The sequence below is a fragment of the Dendropsophus ebraccatus genome, chromosome 2, assembly GCF_027789765.1.
Source record: "Dendropsophus ebraccatus isolate aDenEbr1 chromosome 2, aDenEbr1.pat, whole genome shotgun sequence".
Classification (NCBI taxonomy): Eukaryota; Metazoa; Chordata; class Amphibia; order Anura; family Hylidae; genus Dendropsophus; species Dendropsophus ebraccatus.
In genome coordinates this window covers 74979561-75001609 of record NC_091455.1, presented here as the reverse complement: position 1 = coordinate 75001609, position 22049 = coordinate 74979561, and the positions used below count along the sequence as shown (strand labels likewise).

The window sequence follows — 22049 nt, the reverse complement described above, 5'->3', positions numbered from 1 at the left end:
TCTGGAAACTTGTAGTAATTTGATCATCTGGAAGATTATGTTCTGGGAAAAAACATCTTTAGCTTAGAGGTCATAGTACAAAATACCCACATCTTGCATGACCTTTAGCGGCACATCTAAGGTGGAAAAAGTCATTTGGTTGCAAATGACTTCATAAAATGAATTTCTCTCTATTTCTGTGAAGACACTTATTATGCATTTGTATATTATTTTATCAGTCTACACGCTATCTGCACTGTCAATAAAAGTAGTGGAACAGTTGCTTATTACAACCAGTGAGGATGGCGCTTAGGGTCCTAACAGAAAAGCAGCGGGCGGGCATATGTGTGCGCCAGTGGCTGCAGGATCAGTGTCCCTGGGCGGTGGGAGATTGGCGGCAGTTTCCCCCGCAGCAGCTGAGACCTGGAGACTGACCCGGGAGGTCAGAAAGGCCGGCAGAGGTGTCCTCTGCCAGGGGAGAGGCAGGAGGGCTGTCTATATAAACTTAGCGCTGCTATGTTTGTTTTATAAGAAGCTCTAAATGTGTTTTATAAAGCTAAACATAAGGTATTACGTGTGTGACTTCTAGTAAATTGTGAGTATGCTCCACAAAATGTACATCAATCCTGTTGATTTTCTTTCTGCAGATTAGACTTTAATATATTTCATGCCTGTTTTTTAAGAATTTATTTTTTTTATTTTTCTAGGATATAAGAGTTAACTCCCCTGTGTTACCTAATAAGATAGCGAAGAATCCGGAAAATAAGAATCGGAACAGATACAGAGATGTTAACCCATGTAAGTACAGTGCAGCTGTTTACTACTTTTACTTGTGTATTTTTTTCTTTTTGCTTTTTTGTATATCCAACATAAACATTTGAAGAACATGTTTGGAATCTATTCCCGCAGCATTTACAGTGTATGTCAGGGCCTCCAGTTTATTTCACTGTATGCCCATCTATCACCTAGGCTTTCATTATAAATAATTCTTCTAATAATGTAATACATCATGTAAGTGACTCTGCATGGCGATGTATAGCATATATATATATTTATATTCACCGGCCACTTTATTAGGTACACCATGCTAGTAACGGGTTGGACCCCCTTTTGCCTTCAGAACTGCCTCAATTCTTCGTGGCATAGATTCAACAAGGTGCTGGAAGCATTCCTCAGAGATTTTGGTCCATATTGACATGATGGCATCACGCAGTTGCCGCAGATTTGTCGGCTGCACATCCATGATGCGAATCTCCCGTTCCACCACATCCCAAAGATGCTCTATTGGATTGAGATCTGGTGACTGTGGAGGCCATTGGAGTACAGTGACCTCATTGTCATGTTCAAGAAACCAGTCTGAGATGATTCTAGCTTTATGACATGGCGCATTATCCTGCTGAAAGTAGCCATCAGATGTTGGGTACATTGCGGTCATAAAGGGATGGACATGGTCAGCAACAATACTCAGGTAGGCTGTGGCGTTGCAACGATGCTCAATTGGTACCAAGGGGCCCAGATAGTGCCAAGAAAATATTCCCCACACCATGACACCACCACCACCAGCCTGAACCATTGATACAAGGCAGGATGGATCCATGCTTTCATGTTGTTGACGCCAAATTCTGACCCTACCATCCGAATGTCGCAGCAGAAATCGAGACTCATCAGACCAGGCAACGTTTTTCCAATCTTCTACTGTCCAATTTTGATGAGCTTGTGCAAATTGTAGCCTCAGTTTCCTGTTCTTAGCTGAAAGGAGTGGCACCCGGTGTGGTCTTCTGCTGCTGTAGCACATCTGCCTCAAAGTACGACGTACTGTGCGTTCAGAGATGCTCTTCTGCCTACCTTGGTTGTAACGGTTGGCTATTTGAGTCACTGTTGCCTTTCTATCAGCTCGAACCAGTCTGCCCATTCTCCTCTGACCTCTGGCATCAACAAGGCATTTCCGCCCACAGAACTGCCGCTCACTGGATGTTTTTTCTTTTTCGGACCATTCTCTGTAAACCCTAGAGATGGTTGTGCGTGAAAATCCCAGTAGATCAGCAGTTTCTGAAATACTCAGACCAGCCCTTCTGGCACCAACAACCATGCCACGTTCAAAGGCACTCAAATCCCCTTTCTTCCCCATACTGATGCTCGGTTTGAACTGCAGGAGATTGTCTTGACCATGTCTACATGCCTAAATGCACTGAGTTACCGCCATGTGATTGGCTGATTAGAAATTAAGTGGTAATGTGCAGTTGGACAGGTGTACCTAATAAAGTGGCCGGTGAGTGTGTGTGTGTGTGTGTATATGTGTGTGTGTGTATATGTATGTGTGTATATATATATATATATATATATATATATATATATATACCTATAAACAAAATGAAAACTTCCATTGTTTACGTTGTTGATTGTGTTGAATACCCCAATAGAGTTGATTCTTCTTTTTTTTTTTTTAAATGGCTAAAAGACGTTTGAGAATGTAAACTTCTTTGTAATTATACATACTGACATAAGAAAACAAGTCTAAAAGGCAGTAATTGGTAAAACGGCAAAAACTGATGAAGTATGGCGAGCAGTACAGCTCTTTTTGAGGTATCATACAAGTTGAAGTGTGCAACCAATGCAGTGTGCAGTTCTGTGAATCTTCTGTGAATTCAATGAAAAAAGTAAACTCCCCTATGTTCAGAAGTCATGTAGAAAGAAGAATACCAGCCTAACACCATAAAATCTAAATAAATCTAAATAAACATATGATTTATGTTAGTCCGGTATTCATAACTTTGCCATTAGAGGAGTGGTAAGAATCAGGAGAGCTAGATACATTCTGGAAAGCTGCTCCTGTGTGTGTGTGTGTGGGGGGGGGGGTGGCGGCGGTAGTGGCATTGCTCCCCTTCTAAGAGTGAGAACAAATGAGACATAATGCATTGTTTCAAGTAGATCCATTTCAGATGAACAATTTGCTCTCTAACTTTTTTTTTATGTGTTATTTCTCTTTAGTATTTTTTTACTGTTAGATTATAGAGTCAGGTTTCCCTATGTAGTGATTTCACAATCCCTAGTCAAGTAAAGATAGAATGCTTCTGAGCTCATGCTAAGAAAATGCAGTCACTTTTTTTTTTAACATGACTGCATAAGATCATGTATACAGTTTGGGAGCTTTGTTAAAGGAGAATTCCATTGATATAAAAAAAATTGTCAGCTGGAAGGGGTGAACATAATATACAATCACTGCTTACTTCTCCCTGTGACCCTGAAGCGCTGCATCTCAAACTTTTCTTGCTGACCGTTTTGCTAGCACACATAACAGTGCATTTGGTGAACATGTCAGATCTGCTTGAATGAGAAAATTGGGGGTAGGTGCTGTTTCTGGAAGAAAGCACATATGTTTTTCAAAGCCCGGATAACCGCTTTACAGAATTTTTGGGGGGATCATGATAGTTCTATCAATATTCACTATTCTGTGAAAACCTATTTAAAGGCTATTAAAATCCAAAAAAAGGGAGACCACTGTAAATTCAGATGTTTTCTGTAAGATGTTTTTGTTACTGGGATCCTACAAATGTCCTGCATTAGTTTAATTGTTGTACTGTTGCACATGTCTTCAGTATAGGTAACTTTCCCCACACCAAACATATTTGGCAAACATTCCATGGGTTGTGTGTGGTTTTTATTTTTTATTTTTCTTTTTATTCTTGTGAAGAGGGTAAGAGTGGTCTAAGGTAAAACAGTTAATATTGGTCAACGGTCTTCACCTCTAAAAAGATCAAATACAAGTACTTTCAACCAAAGCAGTAGCCTACATACTTAGGAGATTTTCAGGATATGACTTCTAAAAGGTGGCTACTGTTCCACTGTCTGTGAATTAGTACATAGGCTCTTAAGGTGGTAACACCCATGTGCACCTATTTATCTAGCAACCACTATCCAAGAGGACAACAAGTCCAGCAGAACCAGAAAAATAATGAAAAGCGGATGCTAATCTCACCGGACTAGACCCAGGTACGTATATCAATCCAAAGAAGCAATGTCGAGACAGCACATCCAAGGAACTTCACTTTTAATCACACCAGTGCAACGCTTCGACTCGTACTGCACTGCTTGAGTAAGGCTACACTATGAGCCGAAAGTTGCACTGGTGTGATAAAAAGTGAAGTTCCTTGGATGTGCTGTCTCTACATTGCTTTTTTGTATTTATTTAGCAAAGTATGGAACAGGTGCTCTGAGAAAAAATTGCTGTATAATCAGCTTGTGCCACAAAAGTTATACATGTTGTTTCCTATTTATCAGCTGCTGTATGCCCTGTGGACAGTTGTGTAATTCTTTAGTTTGCTCCCTGCTGCCCCTTCTGTCAGTGTCAAGAAGTGTCCAGAGCAGTGGCAAATCCATGTTGCAAACCTCTTGTGCACTGGACAGTACCTTACCCAGACGGAGAAGGCAGCATGGTCCATTGGTGTTACTTTCTGACTGGCTATACACTGAAAACCAATGTGGGGCTGAAAACAAGGTGTGAAAGTATACTAAAGTTGTCCAAACTTTCTAAGGCTAAGTTGGCAGCCGTCTTTCCTGAGCTTTACAGCGAGCAACAGAGGGAGGTCTGACTCAGATGGGATTGTTAAGATTTCCTTATTTCTCAGGGTTGGATTATATCCTGTCTGTGCTTCTAACTATGACTGTGTAGGCACAGGGCCATCCTTTCCATGATCTTGATAGTGTCTATATAGTTCGGATTTGTAGTCAATAAAAATGTAATTTATTTTGGTGTAATTCTCTAATATTTAGCTCTATACAAGCAGTAGTACTGCACTTCCTAAATGAAACATGCGTCTCTACAGGCTCCTTCCATCATTTCGCTCACTTCTGCTGTCACTTGTCCCTATTTTTCCTCGTAACAAGGATTTGTTGGTGGCATAGAAAAATGCCAGTGTGCACAAATGCTTAAATCTCTGGAAATTCTTTGTCTAGGAAATGCTTTATGTGCTGCCCTTGAGTTATTTGTTTAGCGAGTCAATTTTATTTATCAAATGAATGCTTATAGAGCGCTTACTGTAAAGCCTCTGAAAACAGCTGATGAATGAATCATAAGTGTCTCTTGGATATTCCAGTAAGAAATGAATCTCTGTTTGTTCCCTAAGTCGATAAAAGGCCTAGCCAAATCAAGTCAGGCAGAACCATGGAGCCATCACCACAATAGTATGCAGCACAGTGATGTGTTTTTTTTGGGCAGTCTTTTGTACAGTTACAGTCAGGGGTAGCTTTATACTTTAATTTTTTCTTGTAGCCCTCCAGTGTTAGATATAAAAGACCCGTCACTTGGTAAAGGTCATTTTACACGGGAGAGAGATTTCTTCCTGGTAAGTGATACTAGTGACTTATCATTTGCTTGTTCAGTCTTGCCTGGTTTAAGGAATTCGGCTTGACTTCCAGGTTGGCATTTATAGAGCATGTTGAGTCTTGTTTTGTGTATCACATAAACTGTTCCATCTCCTGCTGTGTATGTGGAATACCTTGTTATATAATATGTGGAGTTTGTAGCTGGTAAAAGGCGTTGAAAATAAGGTTGTCCCCAGCTTATTTAGGGGTAACATAAGAAAGTGTTGCTATTGCATCAAGCTTTTTGCAGCAGTACACCTGCGCAACTGTTCTGTGTCCACACTACACAGCGTATGGGGCCAGCTGGTTCCAGCCCCATTCACCAATCAGTGTCTTTGCTTGGAAAATCCCTGTGTCATCAGAAAATTACCTATTATTTTAAATCAAGTTTTTATGTGAAAGTGGTATTCCCATTTTGCCTAACATAGTTAAGCTTTTAGGGTACTTCAAGTTAAAGTACCTGTAACAAAAAAAACTTTTCACATGTCAGAGAAACAATTCAAAAGTTTTGAGCGATCAGACCCTGACCGATCAGAGGAGTGAGTGTATAGAGGACTGCTGGAATGTGATCTGTACAGCATTACAGTGATGGGCGAAGAGCTCTAGATGTTGTTGATGTCCAATGAGCTTGTCATAAAGCATATTTCTTAGAGAGTGCTGTTAAAGTGGTACACCGGAGACTTTTTTTTTTTTTTTTTTTTTCCCATACTTGCTCTCTTCTGGTTAGTGGAAGCGGTAAGGGGCGACGTGACCGCTCTGCTGCCACCAATGTTCGCGTTGAGAACTGCAGGGATTGACAGGACTGTGTCTATTGCTCCACTGCTATTACCGCTCTCTCTGCTTCTAGAAAAGTCAGTGGTGATATCAATCACTGGTCATAGTGCCAAGGCTGTTGGACACCGCCATACTGTTGGGCAGCCTTCCCTGTATGCGGGCCCATGAGCTGATTGGTGAAGACCTGGAGCTGGCCAGATACTTTGCTTTCCTGGGGGGTCAGTATGTACAAGTAACTCTGCCATTAGTGCAGGCTGGAGATCGTGGCTTTGGGTCAAGTCTGGTGAATGCTAAAACAGGGCAGAGGATCAAGTTCCTGACAAAAACGTTGGTGGCGGCAGGGGGACCATGTTGCCCCTTAGCGCTGCTACCAACTGGAAGTGAGTATGTATGTAAAAGAATATAATTTTTTTTTTTTTTTTTTTTACATGAAGCTATTTCACAAAGTAATATAACCTTATTAACGCAACTTTTGAGCAGTTTGAGAACCGAGTAGTTATGTAAATGTGTTTAATGGGTCCCAGCATCCACCAATAGCTACTAACGTGCCTTTGTGCTTCTTTGGAAAATGTACAATTTCATCACTACAGTACAGTAGTATACATATAATCAAAATGGTGCACACAGGAACGCCCCCACACCTCATTCTTTATAGTGCAGGTGCATGTTGTCAGCAGAAGGAGTCAGCCGGTACAGACAATACAGTAAAGGAGAGGACTGGAGGGCAAGGCTCAAGCAGGCGGCAAACAATAGGGAACACAAAGCAGTGCAGCCACACAGTGATGCCAACAGCACCTGCGCTGTGCCAGTGTCTCTTTGTGTGATCTGAGGTGTGCAGATCTGAGCAGTTTGAGAACCAAAGTAATATAACCACTCAGGCAAGATGGCTTCCCCTATAATAATTTACTAAAAATAAAATTAAGATATTACAATCAGAAAATAGAAACCCAAAACAAATAAAAACATATTTCAGTATCTGGCTCTAATCGGTTAACCAAAAAAAAAAAAAATATATATATATAGAGGTTCAAATTGAACAAGGGACAGTACACCTATCCTGTATGGGTGAGCTACTTTGTATAAACAATGAAAGGGAAACCGGTCCTCATCAGACATAAATGGATTATCCCAATCATTGGCTATTTTCGGCATGAAGTGTTCAATAGGCACATGGTTTTGCTGGTAAAACTGCCGTATTACCAGCACAATCGTGTGGCGCTAGGCCACCATATGTGAGTGTAAGTTTAGCTGCATCACTGAGCCCTAACCAAAATCACAAAGATCTTTAGATTGTTCCTGCCATTGGAAGAGGCGAATAAAGTTTTTGCATGTCACAGAGACATATATCAAACGTTATGGATCTGAGTGTTTAGACCTGCAGTGATTTTTTTTAGATATATCCTGGAGTGCCCGTCTCTCTGCACAAGATGAACTTCATAGATTTATCTCTTACCGTGAGATGGAGATCGCTGGGTGGGTCTCCGAGCTGTATCTAAAGATTAAGGAGTTCTAAGCACTGTATCTACAATGAAAACTTTTTCCATGTGTCTGCTACACACACCTGCCTCCACCCCTAGCTGCCTGCCATCTGACAGTCCCTGGTGAGTGGCACTCTCTGAGCGTCCTGGCAAAGGCAGGGGATTTCCTACTTGACCAATCGTTGATAGAGGCAGGTCAACCTGACAGTACTTGTTAGTTTTTATATCTGCTTGAGCCAATACACAGAGATTTTGTGGCACTGGGTAACCCCTTTAACCAACGAGTGTGCTTCCTAAAGTGTATTAAATGATTCATTGCTTCATACATTTCATTATCCACTTCCATATCACTATGGAACAGCCACAGATTAGACCTTATTGAATGCCTTTTTTGTTTCTCCATAATAGCCTTTGCCCACCTTTTCCCACAGTACACACAGATGACACATTGATACATTGGTAATGTCTGGGCTGTGGGTGTCTAACCTCTAGGACCTCCACATTCCAGAGGGAGGGAGGGACCGGTCCCTGTTTCCTGGTAGAGAGGTGACCATGCACACGCTTCATATCAATTAACGAGAGATGCAAACTGTAATCGATAAAAATGTGTGTGTTTGTACAGTATATTACAGTACAACTACTTTATATTAAGGAATCAGGCCCTTTTTTTTAAAATTTTTTATTTTATTTATTTTACTTTTTAAAAGAAAATGGTAGTCCTAACTTTACAGGACATCTGATTTTATCATACACTTTAATAATGCTGGTAAATAACACCTGACTCCATAGCAGTTTATTTTTTTAATTATTTTTAAGAACATGATTTAAAATATTTTCACCTCTTCCCGTCAGCCATAAATGTTCCTACTGCCAATGCCCTGTGCAGTAGGAATGTGTATAAACTGTTCTGACATCAGGGGGTTTAGTATGTGTGGGGCTTCTTAAGTAGGAATAGCCCCGCACACATTAGTATCCTAGGAGCCAGGCGTCATACAGATCCCTGCCATTAACCCCTTAAATGCTGTCATCTAACCATTGCTGCTTTTAAGGGAGTCAATGGCTGGAGACCCACATTAGAATAACATGCATTAGAATAGACATCAGAGAAAGCTCAGTATTGCTTATGCTGCATGTGATATGTAACTGGATGGGGATCAGCGCTTAAGCAGCCCTGCAGTTCCTGGCACAGCCTTAGTGGCAGCAGAGACACACACTGTATATGGAGCTTTATCAATCCTTGTGCAAAGGAACAGCGGAGCAATAACCTATGGCAACCAATCAGATAGCTTAGTTACTTTTTATAAAGGCTTCTTAATAAATAGACTTGCAATCTGATTGGTTGCTATGTTCCGTCACACAAGGTTTAATAAGTCTCATATTCTGTCTATCTACCCATCTATCTCTCAGCCCATTCATTGCTATAGGAACATATCTGTGGCTGGTGACATAGCCCACAAGTCTAAACACAGACTTCCCAAGCCATGTTCACACTCAAAGAAGGCAGTCATGTGATTCATGGACACTCTGCACTAGCTTGGAATTCACGTGTTTAGTCTGGTGTTTTTTCTTGTTTTCTTTTTGTTTGTTTTTTCCCCAACCATCAAAAAACTAAAAAGCTGCCTTGAGAAGACTGGACCTGGATTTCAGATAAGTATAGCTTTGTTTTAAAGTGTCACTGTCATTATAGCTATCAAAATCAACAGTAGATGTGATTTATTAAAATTTTTTTGTTTATCATGTTGTAAAACAAAGCTGAACTTTTCAGGTCCAGTCTTCTGAAGGCAGATTTTCTGACTTGTACTGGTTGAAAAAAAAGAGACTAAACACAAGAATACTGGCCAGTACAGAGAGTCACTGCTCAGTGTGTCAGGACTTCTTGTTTTCTGACTGTTTCTTGTTTTTTGAGGGGAAAAAAATCAGAATACAGGAAGTGCCGTGTTTTCCATGATAACTAGAAAAAAAAAATGTAAATTGAAAACTTTTTTTATATCACATCTACTGTTGATTTACATTTTGAAAGTTACAACGACAGGTACACTTTAAATGGATGTATCTGCAAACATTAAAATTTGATGATTGTTACAAGTTTACCTACATTAGTAAAGTTGAAATACCCATTTAACCGAGCAGTATGTTTGTTTTCTTGTATTACAATGTTTTGGGGTGAAACAGTGTAGTCAGTGCTTGTGCTTTTGTCTTGATGTAATTAATCAGATGTGATAAATGGCTTCTCTTTTTTTGTTTTTCTTTTGCAGATGATCATAGTCGTGTGAAGCTACAAAATGTTGAAAATGACTACATTAATGCCAGTCTTGTTGTTGTGGAAGAAGCCCAGAGATATTACATTCTAACACAGGTAACTATAGGAAAAAACTATGGGTATTGTAAATAGTTGAGCAGCACGCCACAAAATGCTGTTCTGTGATGACTAATACATGCATGCAGCATCCTCTGGGCCTTAAATAAAAAAAACAACCTAACTATGCTATGCCATGTGATCTTCTAGTCCGATCAGTCTCTAATGTTTACAGTGTTGGATATGCTCTGTTCTGGGAAGCGTGTCATATTTCATAATTTTGTTACATTTATGATCCCAGCCCAGAAGCTTCATTCCCCTCATTGCATATCCGAGTGATGGTCCTCTCCCCATTTAGCCTTATTGATGGTAAATGCTCTTTTGTTCGGCAATGTCGTTTTGGAGGTTGACTACTTCCCCTGATTGTAAAGTGCTGTGGAATAGGTTGTCATTGTATAAATATGAAACAGCCTGCCTGCTTTGTAAGCCTTTGTTCATCTTCCTTCCATAGGGCCCTCTTCCCAATACCTGCTGTCATTTCTGGTTAATGGTCTGGCAGCAGAAAAGCAAAGCAATTGTCATGCTGAACCGAATCATTGAGAAGGATGCGGTGAGTGTGCAGCTCAATGTGTTTTTCTCAGAAATGAAGTCATGTGTTCTGCCAGATGCAATTGGTTTCACATCTCCATCTGCTGCGTCTGTGCAGCAGTGTTTCCTGGCTTTAGATTGTGTCACTGCCCTGATATTTTTCATCCTGATCTGCTTTGCGTTGCTGTTAGGATCAATTTCCAAAATACCCTTTCTATTCAGAATTCATCTGCATAATACCATGCACGCGTTTTAAAGGTGCCAGTACATTTTATACTCAAGTATAAGGTGTTTGGGGGCCTCCCAGCTCTCCACTGATAGGTGATGTCAGTGGAGGGAAGGTTAAGGCACGCTAGATTTCTGCAGCCTGGCCCTTATGTTCTCACTGTCTGAATATATAGTATGTGTAATCATCTCTTAAGATTGACCTAATCAAACAGCGCTGATGTTCAGGTTCGTACGAACTCGAATCGGTATCTGACTCCCGCAGTCTTCCCGTTCCGTAGGGAAGACGCAGAGAGCCCGAGTCCCGCCTGGAAAACAGGAATAAAGCCTGGGGCATAGGTTGTATTCCTGTTTTCCAGGCGGGACTCAGGCTGTCTCCACCTTCCCCACAGAACGGGAAGACTGCGGGAGTCAAATACCGATGGTTTGAGTTTGTACAAACCTGAACATCAGCGCTGTTCAATCATCTCTAATAGGGACCCAGTAAGTGTAAGAGATGGAATCTGTGAATCAAGTACAACCCTTTCAGACCATCTTTTAGGCATAACTGTGCCTCAGTATGGGCCCCACCTCCTCACATAACATAACAGCCACTGTGTTCTCTCCTTTCATTATAAGAGAGTGCATCGCTATTGTGTTGAATCTTCTTCCCACCATAAGATACCGCCAGGGGCAGTTATCTCCACAATGTCTAATCATCCCTTTAATCTTGGGGAGTGGACAGTATGCATGCAGCCTCTGGCTTAAGCAATGGTGATCTATACTGGGTGACCAACTGATTGATCATGGTCTCCTGGTAGGCCGGTGCATTACTGAAGTTAAATAATATAGATGCTCCAGTACACCATGTTAGACTACTTTACCCCACAAGAAGCCTTTAGTTGTTGTGTATTAGGACCTTTTATAGAGAAATACAGCCCTGTGACATATCTGTTATACCCAGCAGCTATGTCATGACTAGTCTGCTGGGAAGCACATTACTCTAAGGACCTGTAGGGGAAGCATCATTCAGAGTTGTCTATGTAACTATTAATTGAATATAACAATAGTATAAAATCTTCTCTACTGTCTGTAAGGCTGACTTGGGTCTCCACAGACTCTGATCAAAGGCTCAAAGTGACATATACAATCTTTCTGTTTGTTGGTACAGGTGAAATGTGCACAGTATTGGCCAACTCCAGAGGCAGAAGTACTTCTATTTAAGGAAACGGGGATGTGTGTCAAACTAGTGTCTGAAGATATTAAGCCCAATTATACAATTCGGGTGCTGCAGCTACAAAATATAAATGTAAGTGTTCATATTCCTACACAATGTATGAAATACTAGCTGGAACATGTTAAGGGAGTTGTCCTATCATAACACTGCATCCCTATTAAAGGGATACAGGATGACTGTCTTACTGTGGCCAGGCGGGCGTGGCCTGACTGCTCGGACCCCCTCTATCTTAAGAACGTGGAGTCTCCTTATCAGAAGGGACTATCTCTGGTGGCTCCTGTAGAGGGTGAATAGAGTGATGGTGTGCATGCGTGACCAACACTCTGTTTTAATGAGAGACTCTGGCCCTGTTCTTGAGACTTTGGGAGTCCCACCAGTCAGACTTATTAAAGCTGTTAGGATTGTGTTTCTCATAATATCACGTTTTATTTTTTAGACTTCAGAGACCAGAGAAATTTTTCATTTCCACTATACCACATGGCCAGATTTTGGAGTTCCAGAATCCCCAGGCTCATTCCTTGACTTCTTATTTGAAGTACGCAATTCTGGTTCGCTTGGTTCTGAATATGGGCCTTCTGTTGTACATTGCAGTGCTGGCATCGGACGCTCAGGGACTTTCTCCTTGGTGGACACATGTCTGGTTTTGGTATGATGTTTTATTTATAGTTACCCTGATGACAGAGTAGGCACCGTGTACGTGGTTGTGATGTAGGAAACTATAGGCTGATTTAATGCATGCTTATTTGGCTTTGACAGCATGTCTTTCCTCTATTTGCTGTCATTTCTTCATGTTTACAGGCAGAATAATATGCTGACAGATTCCCTTAGTGTGACTGTAGCACTAGGCCCAGGCTGATGCACTGGAGGCGGCCCGACCCACCCTTAGTGGGAGGAAACCCTAGCCCCTCTATGATAGGGTTCCATTGATTCTAATGGAGTCACGTCATGGAGAGGCTGGGGTTTCTTCTTACTGGGGGTGGGTCGGTCCACCTCCAGTGCTTCAGCCTGGGTCTGGTGGTACAGTCACTTTAAAGGGAACCTGTCACCCCAGCTGCCAGGGTGAAGCACTCCCGACATCCCGTTCCTGGACCCCATCCTGCTGCTGAGAAATCTCCGACAGAAGCCAGGCGCACGCTCACCAGAGATGAGCCCGACGCCCATAGAGAGTGACTGGAGCAGTCATTCCCTATAGGCGTCGGACTCCTCTCTGGTGAGCGCGCACTGCTTCCGATGGCGGGGCGACAGGCCTTTAACCCAGCAACTAGTTCATGGCCATACAGCAAAATCCCTATCCTTAAAGGGAACCTGTCACCCCCCGTGCCGGGGTGACAGGCTCCCGACCCCCCGTTAGAGCCCCCTATACTTACCTAATCCCGCCGGGTCCCGCTTCTGGAGGTGGTCGGGTGATGAAGATCTCAGCCGCTGCAGCCCGGCGCGCGCGCTGAGAGATGTGTCCAACGCTCATAGAGAATGACGGAGCGCTGAACTCTCCTGTCATTCTCTATGGGTGTTGGACTCATCTCTCAGCACGCGCGCCGGGCTGCAGCGGCTGAGATCTTCATCACCCGACCACCTCCAGAAGCGGGACCCGGCGGGATTAGGTAAGTATAGCGGGCTCTAACGGGGGGTCGGGAGCCTGTCACCCCGGCACGGGGGTTGACAGGTTCCCTTTAATGTTTACTATGAGGACTGCTACGGAATAAAATCACCAAACTATTATATACATTGATTTTTCTTTTACCATTTTTTTTTTTCTTTTTTGTTAGATTGAGAAACGAAAGGATCCCTCTTCTGTGGATATTAAAAAAGTGTTGTTAGACATGAGGCATTACCGAATGGGCCTAATACAGACCCCAGGTCAACTAAGATTCTCCTACATGGCTGTAATTGAGGGAACAAAGTCTATAATGGGAAGCTCAGGTGCACAGGTTGGTGCTTGTTAAGTGTACAAAGTTTGCCTTTGTCTGCATTTTCTTTTTTTTTTTTCTTTTTTTTAATTCTCAATTTTATTAATTTTCCAATTTTTTCACAAGACAATCAGCAACTTGTCGCACCCGCAGGGTGCAATAACATGTCATTGTGTCAACAAAAACATCAACAGGTGCATGGTAACGACAGACTGTAACAGATTCTGTGGCAATCCGCAGCTCCCGGCAGGGTGGCTAGGCATGCGAAGGAATAAACAACTAGGGAGTGAGCTCACGCTCAGTTAGCAACCAGAGTAAGAAAAAAGAGGGGAAAGAGGAGGAGAGGAAAAAAGGAAAAAAAAGGGGGGGAGGAAGAAAGAAGAAAACGAAGAAAGGGAGGGAAAGGAGTACAAGGAGGGAGCATGGGGGAGAGGGGTCAGGGTGGGGGAGGTCGGTCCTCACTGAACCAGAAGAGACCGAAATTCAGTCGATTCAGTAAACTGATCCCAGTGGTACCAGGTACGGAAGAAACGAGAATTGCGTCCATGCAATTGCGCCGTCAGATCCTCCAGGCGCTTAACATCCTCCACTTTGCGGAGCCACAAAGATGCCCGGAGGGTCAGGTTGGCTCCACAGGGCAGGAATACAAGCACGAGCAGCGTTGACAAGATGTCGGAGCACGGAGCGGCGGTAGGTCTTCAGAGGAATCTCCGACAGGTGCAGGAGGAAGAATGATGGAGAAAAAGGGAGCTGGCGATCGGTAAAAGTGGAAGAGATGCGCCAAACTTCTCTCCAAAAAGGCTCCAATTTAGGACAGCTCCAGAAGGTGTGGAGGAGAGAACCCTTTCCACCACAGCTCCTCCAGCAAAGCGGGGACACCTCGGGAAAAATCCGGTGAAGTCGGGTGGGCACTCGATACCACCGCGAAAGGAGTTTGTACCCTGCCTCCTGAAGACGGGAGGCAATAGATGAGGAATGCGTGCAAGTGAGGACACTTTCCACCTGCGCTGCAGAGAGAGTAACGCTAAGGTCCTCCTTCCACGCAGTGAGAAAAGAGGCGGAGGCTGTTCAGGAGGCGAATCCAACATGGCATAGAGAATGGAAAGGGTATGGCGGAGGGGGCCTGAGCCCAGGCAGAGGGACTCAAATTGAGTGGGTGACCGTGCAAAGCAGAAGGGATTTGGCAGGGAAAGGAGGAAATGATGTAGTTGTAGCGACCGCCAGAACCCCAGGGGTGAAGGGTCCGTGAGGTCATTAAGTGCAGACAAAGGCAGCCAAGCTGTACCCGAGAGAAAGGAGGAAGCACAAAAATTGCCCGCACGAAACCATGTACGGAACACTGGGTCTTCCAGACGGGGCGGAAAGGAGGGATTGCCCAGGATCGGAAATAAGGGGGAGGGGTGCGGGGCCAGGAAGCCGGAGGAGAGATGCTTTTGGCATATTCTCAGGATCGGGGCAATGGTAGGGTGTCGGGCAACTTGGCGGCAGGCGTCCGGCAACCACGGTGCCCCCAGCAGCAAGATAGGGGAAAGTGCTAGCTCTAAGCCCACCCACATTTTCGTGGGGGCATGACGATGCCAATCTACCACTCGGGAAAGATGGGCAGCAGCATAGTAGTGGTAAAGGTTAGGGAGTCCAAGTCCCCCTCTTGATTTCGGATTTTGTACAGAACTGCCTTCGCCAAGCGAGGCTGCTTATGAGCCCAGATAAACTTAGTGAGAATTGTCGAGAGTTGCCTAAAGTAGGACGAGGGCACTGCCACTGGGAGGGCCTGGAAAAGGTACAAGAGGCGAGGCAAGACATTCATTTTAAAGATAGCACAACGCCCAAACCAGGAGAAGGTGCCCTTGTGCCACCACAGCAAGTCCGATTCAATCCGCTTCAACATTGGCGGAAAGTTAGCTTGAAAAATTTCAGCAACAGATGGTCTCATCTGAATCCCCAGGTATGTTAAGGAGGAGCGCGTCCAGCGAAAGGGGAAAGAGGATGCCAAGGCGTCCACTACAGGGGAAGAAAGAGACAGATTGAGCTCCTCAGATTTTTGCAAGTTTATCTTATAATTAGAGAGGGTTTGGTATCTAGAGAGTTCAGAGAGAAGATTAGGAAGAGACACGGATGGTTGAGTAAGAAAAAAAAGTAGATCGTCTGCATACGCCGCTACTTTATGCTCCACTAGCCCCACACTCAACCCTGAGACATTTACATTATTCCTGATATGTCTGAGAAAGGGTTCCAATGTAAGAACAAAGATAAGGGGGGACAGGGGACAACCCTGCCGTGTGCCGTTAGAAATGGAAAATGAGCTGGAGAGAAGGCCGTTGACCGAGACCTGGGCAGAAGGGCAGGAGTACAGGGAGCCAACCCACGCCAACATATGCGGGCCGAGGCCAATATGTCGGAGTGTAGCAAAGAGAAAAGGCCATCCGACTCGATCAAAGGCCTTCTCAGCGTCGGTGGAAAGGAGCATTGCCGGCAGGGCTGAGGAACGAGCATGATGAATGAGGTTAATGGCCCGAATGGTGTTGTCCCGGGCTTCCCTTGTGGGCAAAAAAACCCACTTGGTCTAGATGTATAATGGACTGGAGGGAAGGCGTCAGGCGGGCCGCTAGTATTTTGGAAAAGAACTTAAGATCCAAATTTAGAAGGGAGATGGGGCGATGGTTATGACAGTGAGAGGGATCCTTACCCACCTTGGGAATTACTGAAATGTGGGCCCGTAGGGAATCCGGGGGGAGTGAGGAGCCAGTGGAGACCGCGTTGAACGCAGACAGGGAATGGTGTTTCAAGAGGGGACCGAAGACTTTGTAGTAAGGTAAGGTGAACCCGTCAGGACCGGGAGCTTTACCCGAGGGGGTGGATTTAATCGCCCACTCCCATTCTGAGGCAGTGATGGGGGATTCTAGGGAGTCAATGCTCTCCTCTGGCAAGGAGGGAAGGCCCGAGTCCCGCAGATAAGCCGAGATGGTGGAGGGAAGGGAATCAGAGCCAGAGGGGCTTCCCGGTGGGGTCAATCCATACAACTTTACATAATAAGAGCGGAATGCGTCCGCAATTTGAGAGGTCAGGGAGAGCTTAGTACCAGAGGGCGAGGAGATATGAGGAATGAAGGAGCGAGCTCTCTGTGCTCGCAAAGCCCGCGCTAGGGTCTTGCCTGGCTTATTACCATATTCAAAATAGTGATGGCGGCAGCGCACCAGGGCGGCTTTGGCATCTGCAAAGGTAAGGACTCGCAGCGCACCCCGAAGAGCTGCCAATTCAGCTCCAGTGGCCACCGCCAGCGTCCACTTATGCTGTTTGTCAAGGGTCGCAATTTTGGAGACTAGAAAGAGTATCTTAGCAGAGCGCTCCTTCTTAAGGCGAGTGGCTAGTTTAATGAATGTGCCGCGAATAAAGCATTTATGGGCTTCCCAGATTACCAGAGGAGAGGAGTCCGCGTGACATTAGTTGCAAAGTAATTGGTTAGGTCTAAGCGAACTTCAGAAAGGACCCCAGGGTCCCTAAGTAAGGTGTCATTGAGACGCCAGCACCAAGTGCGCGGCTGGGGAGGGCGAGCGATAAAGAAAGGGAGATCATCGCATGGTCAGAGAAGGAAATGGGACCAATAGAGGCAGAGGTTAGAAGGTCCAAGTGAGAGTGAGTAAGAAAAAAGTAGTCAAGGCGCGAGTAGAGACTATGCGGATTGGAGAAAAAGGTGTAATCTCCGTCACGTGGGTGAAGGAGCCTCCAGACATCCATCAACTGGTGCGAGTGCAAGGTTTGTTTGGCGTGTCGGAGAGAAGGGAAAGAGAGAGAGGAGCGACCCGTAGAAGAGTCTAGAAGAGGGTCAAGAGCCATGTTGAAGTCGCCTCCGAGAACCACCACCCCCTCCAGAAAATCGTCAACCTCAGCAAAAAGGCGTTCAAGAAAGGTCACTTGTCCCGAGTTGGGGAGGTATATCGTGCCAAACGTGCAAAGAGTAACGGCCATTTTGCCTTTAACAAAGAGATACCGGCCCTCCGCGTCCGACACCTGATCAACAAATTCCCACGGTGCAGAACGGGCAATCAGGATGGAAACCCCTTTGGTTTTAGAATCAGGCGAGCAACTGTGAAATACATCAGGGAAATCACGATTGGACAGGGTGGGGACCTGGTCTTTGCGGAAATGGGTCTCCTGAATGAATGCCACCGAGGCTTGCTTAGCCCGTAGGAGGCGCATTAAAGAGGAGCGTTTTTCCGGGATGTTCAAGCCCTGCACGTTAATGGAGACACATAGGACCGATGACATGTTCAGTGAGGAGCGATCTGGGGAAGGGGAGAGACGAGGGGGGAACGGCTGGGGACTAGAGCATAAAGGAAGGGACTGTAGAAGGGGGGTGGCAGGCGGGAGAGAAGAAAGAGAAGGGCAAGAAAGAGACAAAGGTGGGTATCAAAGACCCAGACACTAGGTGTGGCAGGAACCCTCCGGTCACCAGCCAGGAACCTGTGTAAAAGTACAGCGCGGGGAAACGTGGAAGAGTAGACTAGGAGAAGCAGCTCAGGCAGAGAGCTCCGGGTGGAGAAGAGAAGAGGCTAGTGGGGACTACACATGAAGAGCAGAGTGTCAAGAGATACTGCAAGACAGGAAAGAAAAGACGAAGGAAGAGAATAAAAAGAGAGGCTACGTCTAGAGGCCGTGGAGAGATAGGGACGACCTGTTGAGTACAGGCGCACCTATGGGTGGCCGCGGCTCAGGGCATAGTCCTAGCAAGGCCCCAGCCCAGCCCAAGGAGCGGAGGAGTGTCACCCAAGTATGAGGAGGTGCCCAGGAGATCAATAGGCAACCTAAGGGGGACTGGCGGGAAGGGAGGCACGGGGAGGAGGGTGGGGGTGATCTGACAAGGGGGGGGAGGAGGGGGAGGGTAGGGGGAAGTGGAAAGGGACTGGGCCGGGGGGGGGGGGGGGGGAGACCGTGGTAATATCTAGCATCACAGGTCACTGGGAGGAGGACAATTATGCATACACCTACACCAATCTCCACAGTGTATTCCTCCTCCGTGCCTTATGTAAGTAGTGTCGGTAAACTAGCGGACAGGTCTTAGACAGAAAGCAAAGCGACCGTGAATCTACGGCTGCGGAGAGCACAGGGAATGGGCTAGGTGGACGGGGGAGGTTGGGGGATGACACAGTAAAAAGGGAGTAGGGGCATCATTACTCTTGACATTAGACACATTAACTCGATGAAAGGATGCCCGCAGGGCATCAATCATGCCTGGTAACAGAGGCAGTACACAAATAAATCAAACCTAACAACCCCGAACAACCACCCCCCTCCCCCCAATAACGCAAACAAACCCCCCCCCCCCCCGACCCCCCAACCATACGAACAGTTCCCATCTCCAAGGCGCTGGAGAGAGTCATCTAGTGCAGTCAGTCCCGCTCCTGCCAGGAGCAGATATAAGGCATGGCATTGCCGCATCAGGGGAAGGGGGAGGAGGGGGGGGGGGCGAAGAGGGGGAGGTAGGGGGGGGGATGGAAAGGAGGGGGGAAGGGGAGGCATCGGGGAGGTAGAAGGCAGCATCCGGTTGGCAGAACAGTCCAAGGGAAAGGCACAATCCACGTCAGCAGCAGGTCAGGCCCGCTTGTACAGCGGAAAAGTCGAGGCAAATCCACACACGTCGTAACAGGGCATCAAGGATCATCGCGGGCAGTTGAGAGGCAACACTGTATAATCCCGCTTTCAGCAGGCATCTGTAGGCTGCCTGGACGGAGAGTGCCGGACCCGGGAGCGAGGACCTCTTCGCAATGGCGAATGGGATCTTCGCGCATCCGCACGAGGAGAGCGACCGCCCGCTGGCGAACCTGGCACGGGAAGCGGGAGGACTGGGAGGGTCCAGTCGGGCAGGTGCAGATGAGCATGGTCCAGCAGTTGAAGTGCCCCCGGTAGATCTGCCGGGGTGCGCAGGATGTAAGAGGTGTTTCCCTTCCGGATGATGAGGTGGAAGGGGTAGCCTCACCTGTAGGAGGCGCCGGAGTCCCGGACGATGTCCAGCAATGGTTTCAGCAACCGACACATGGCCAGAGTGCGTCGGGATAGGTCAGGCAGGAGCGTGACTTCAGCGCCCTCAAAGTCCAGTGGACCCAGTTCCCAGGCGCGTTGAAGTAACGCCTCCTTTTGCTGGAAAAAATGGACGCGACAGAGGACGTCCCTAGGATGGTTCCTGTCCTGAGGGCGCGGGCCCGTAACTCTGTGCGTGCGGTCCATTTCAATATAAGTGTCCTCAGGGTCCCCCAAATATTTATTAAAGATGTATCTCACCGACCCGTTAAACGATCAGGGCCTATCTCCTCCGGGATGCCACGTATCTTCACGTTATTTCGACGACCCCGATTCTCGAGGTCGTCTACATGGAAGATCAGGTCTCGTAGGACAGCCTCCTGGGCGTCTACGCGGGGGACAGGGTAGATACCTTTTTGGTCCAACGCCGCATGGCGGGTCTCCAGCCCCGTTACCGCGGCGGCAACCGCTGTCATGGTAGATTTGAGTTCCGCCATGTCCCCTGCGTGTCTCTCCTCCATATGGGCCAACTGTGCCGTCAGATCATCACGGGTGGGAAGAGCCTGCAACAAGGACCGGATCTCATTGTCTGCATTTTCTATATTACATTTAGGGTGGTTTTATATACAGCTTTTTGTGGCAAGTTTTGCAATCGCTTTTCCTTTCATTCTGTTTTATGAGCCATAAGTAAAAATTAATCAAGCAGGAGAAATATAAGGCGTTTTTATATCCCTTTTTGTTTAACTCTGGCTTTGGCTCAAAAAAACTGTATGGCTACATACAACAGTTGCATGTGGCATACAACTGTTTCAGCAGCAGATCTGCAGCAGATTTGACTAAATAACTGAAATCTGTATGTGTAAACGTACCCTTGGGGGGGGGGGGGGGAATTCACACAGACTTACATCGCAGCGGATTTCTCAGTGTGAATTCGCAGTGAAATCTGCTGCGATTCCCACTATTGTAATTTTGTTTGGTTCACATACTTGTATCTTTTTGTGCTTCGGCTTGATTCTGTGGCTCCTTGCTCCCTGGTGTCCTGCTCAGCCAATCAGTGCGTTGTCCCTCAGCAGCCACTGATTGGCTGTGCAGGACGTCAGGAAGCCAGGAGCCACAGAGGCAAGCCCTAATGGGTAACGTACTCACCGGGCCGCGGCAGGTTAAGGGTTTATGAAGCTTTACATACTTTCAGCGGAATGAAAAACACTACAAGTATGTAAACCTATACAAATTGACAGTACCAGGAATTAAAGCGGATTTCACTGCAAAGTGCAAACTCATTGTGAAATCCGCCAGTGTGTTTGTGAACCCAACCTTAATGTATTTTTGATTGCAAGTCCTACATGACCTGCAGAGTCCATATATTACTCGTACAAATTGTACCTCAGATCTGTAAACTATTTCCTTGCCATGGTCTCCTAAGGGAGCCAGGCAAGTGTCAGCCAGGTCAGGATGAGCTTTCAGCTTACTAAAAATAGTAAAAATATAATATATTGGAAATTCTTTATAACTAGAATAGCAAATGCTATTCAGCCCACCATAGAAACATAGAAGATTGTCGACTGGAAAAAACACTTGGGTTCATCTATTCTGCCCTTTTAGTATTTCCATTCTTATTATATTAGGACAGATATATGCTTATCCAAGGCATGTTTAATTTCTGTTATTGTAGATTTACCAACCACATCTGCTGGAAGTTTGTTCTAAGCATCTACTACTCTGTCAGTAAAGTAATATTTTCTCATGTTGCTACTTTTTTCTTTTACATCAGATATTTTTTATTGAAACTTTTTATACACTTTTTTTATGGAAAAAAGTCACAGTGCCAAAAAACACAAAAACAAAATACAGCCCTACACAGGGGAAAATGTAAGAATATGAAGTGGAATATATGTAACAATATATACTTCAGCATACTATGTCAAATCGTTGCATAGACAAGTAATACAATCATTGAGAAAAATTGTTTCATAGCTTCATTGTAGCAGTACTGGAAAAAATAATGAGACAGCAAGTGTACTAAATACACAACTAGCAGCTCTAAAGCTGTGTTCATATACACACACCATAGTTACATAGGTCACTCATATAGTGAAGCAGTCTAAAAGGACTTGAACAAATGTGAAAAATATTGAAACAAAACACTTGAGGTGTAAAAGCCTCATACAACATATATATATAATATATATCCAATATGACTAGATAATCCT

General features: G+C 45.3%; 1 protein-coding gene across 1 annotated transcript in view; it reads left to right on the top strand.

The window, feature by feature from the left end:
- The window catches only part of PTPN2 (protein tyrosine phosphatase non-receptor type 2), a 58560-nt gene that overhangs the window by 20547 nt on the left and 15964 nt on the right, over positions 1-22049 (top strand). Inside the window, exons 2-7 of the mRNA XM_069957806.1 lie at positions 687-777; positions 9848-9948; positions 10400-10498; positions 11852-11989; positions 12354-12563; positions 13684-13845. Of these exons, the coding sequence (XP_069813907.1) occupies positions 687-777; positions 9848-9948; positions 10400-10498; positions 11852-11989; positions 12354-12563; positions 13684-13845 (801 nt within the window). The remainder of the gene's footprint in view (positions 1-686; positions 778-9847; positions 9949-10399; positions 10499-11851; positions 11990-12353; positions 12564-13683; positions 13846-22049) is intronic.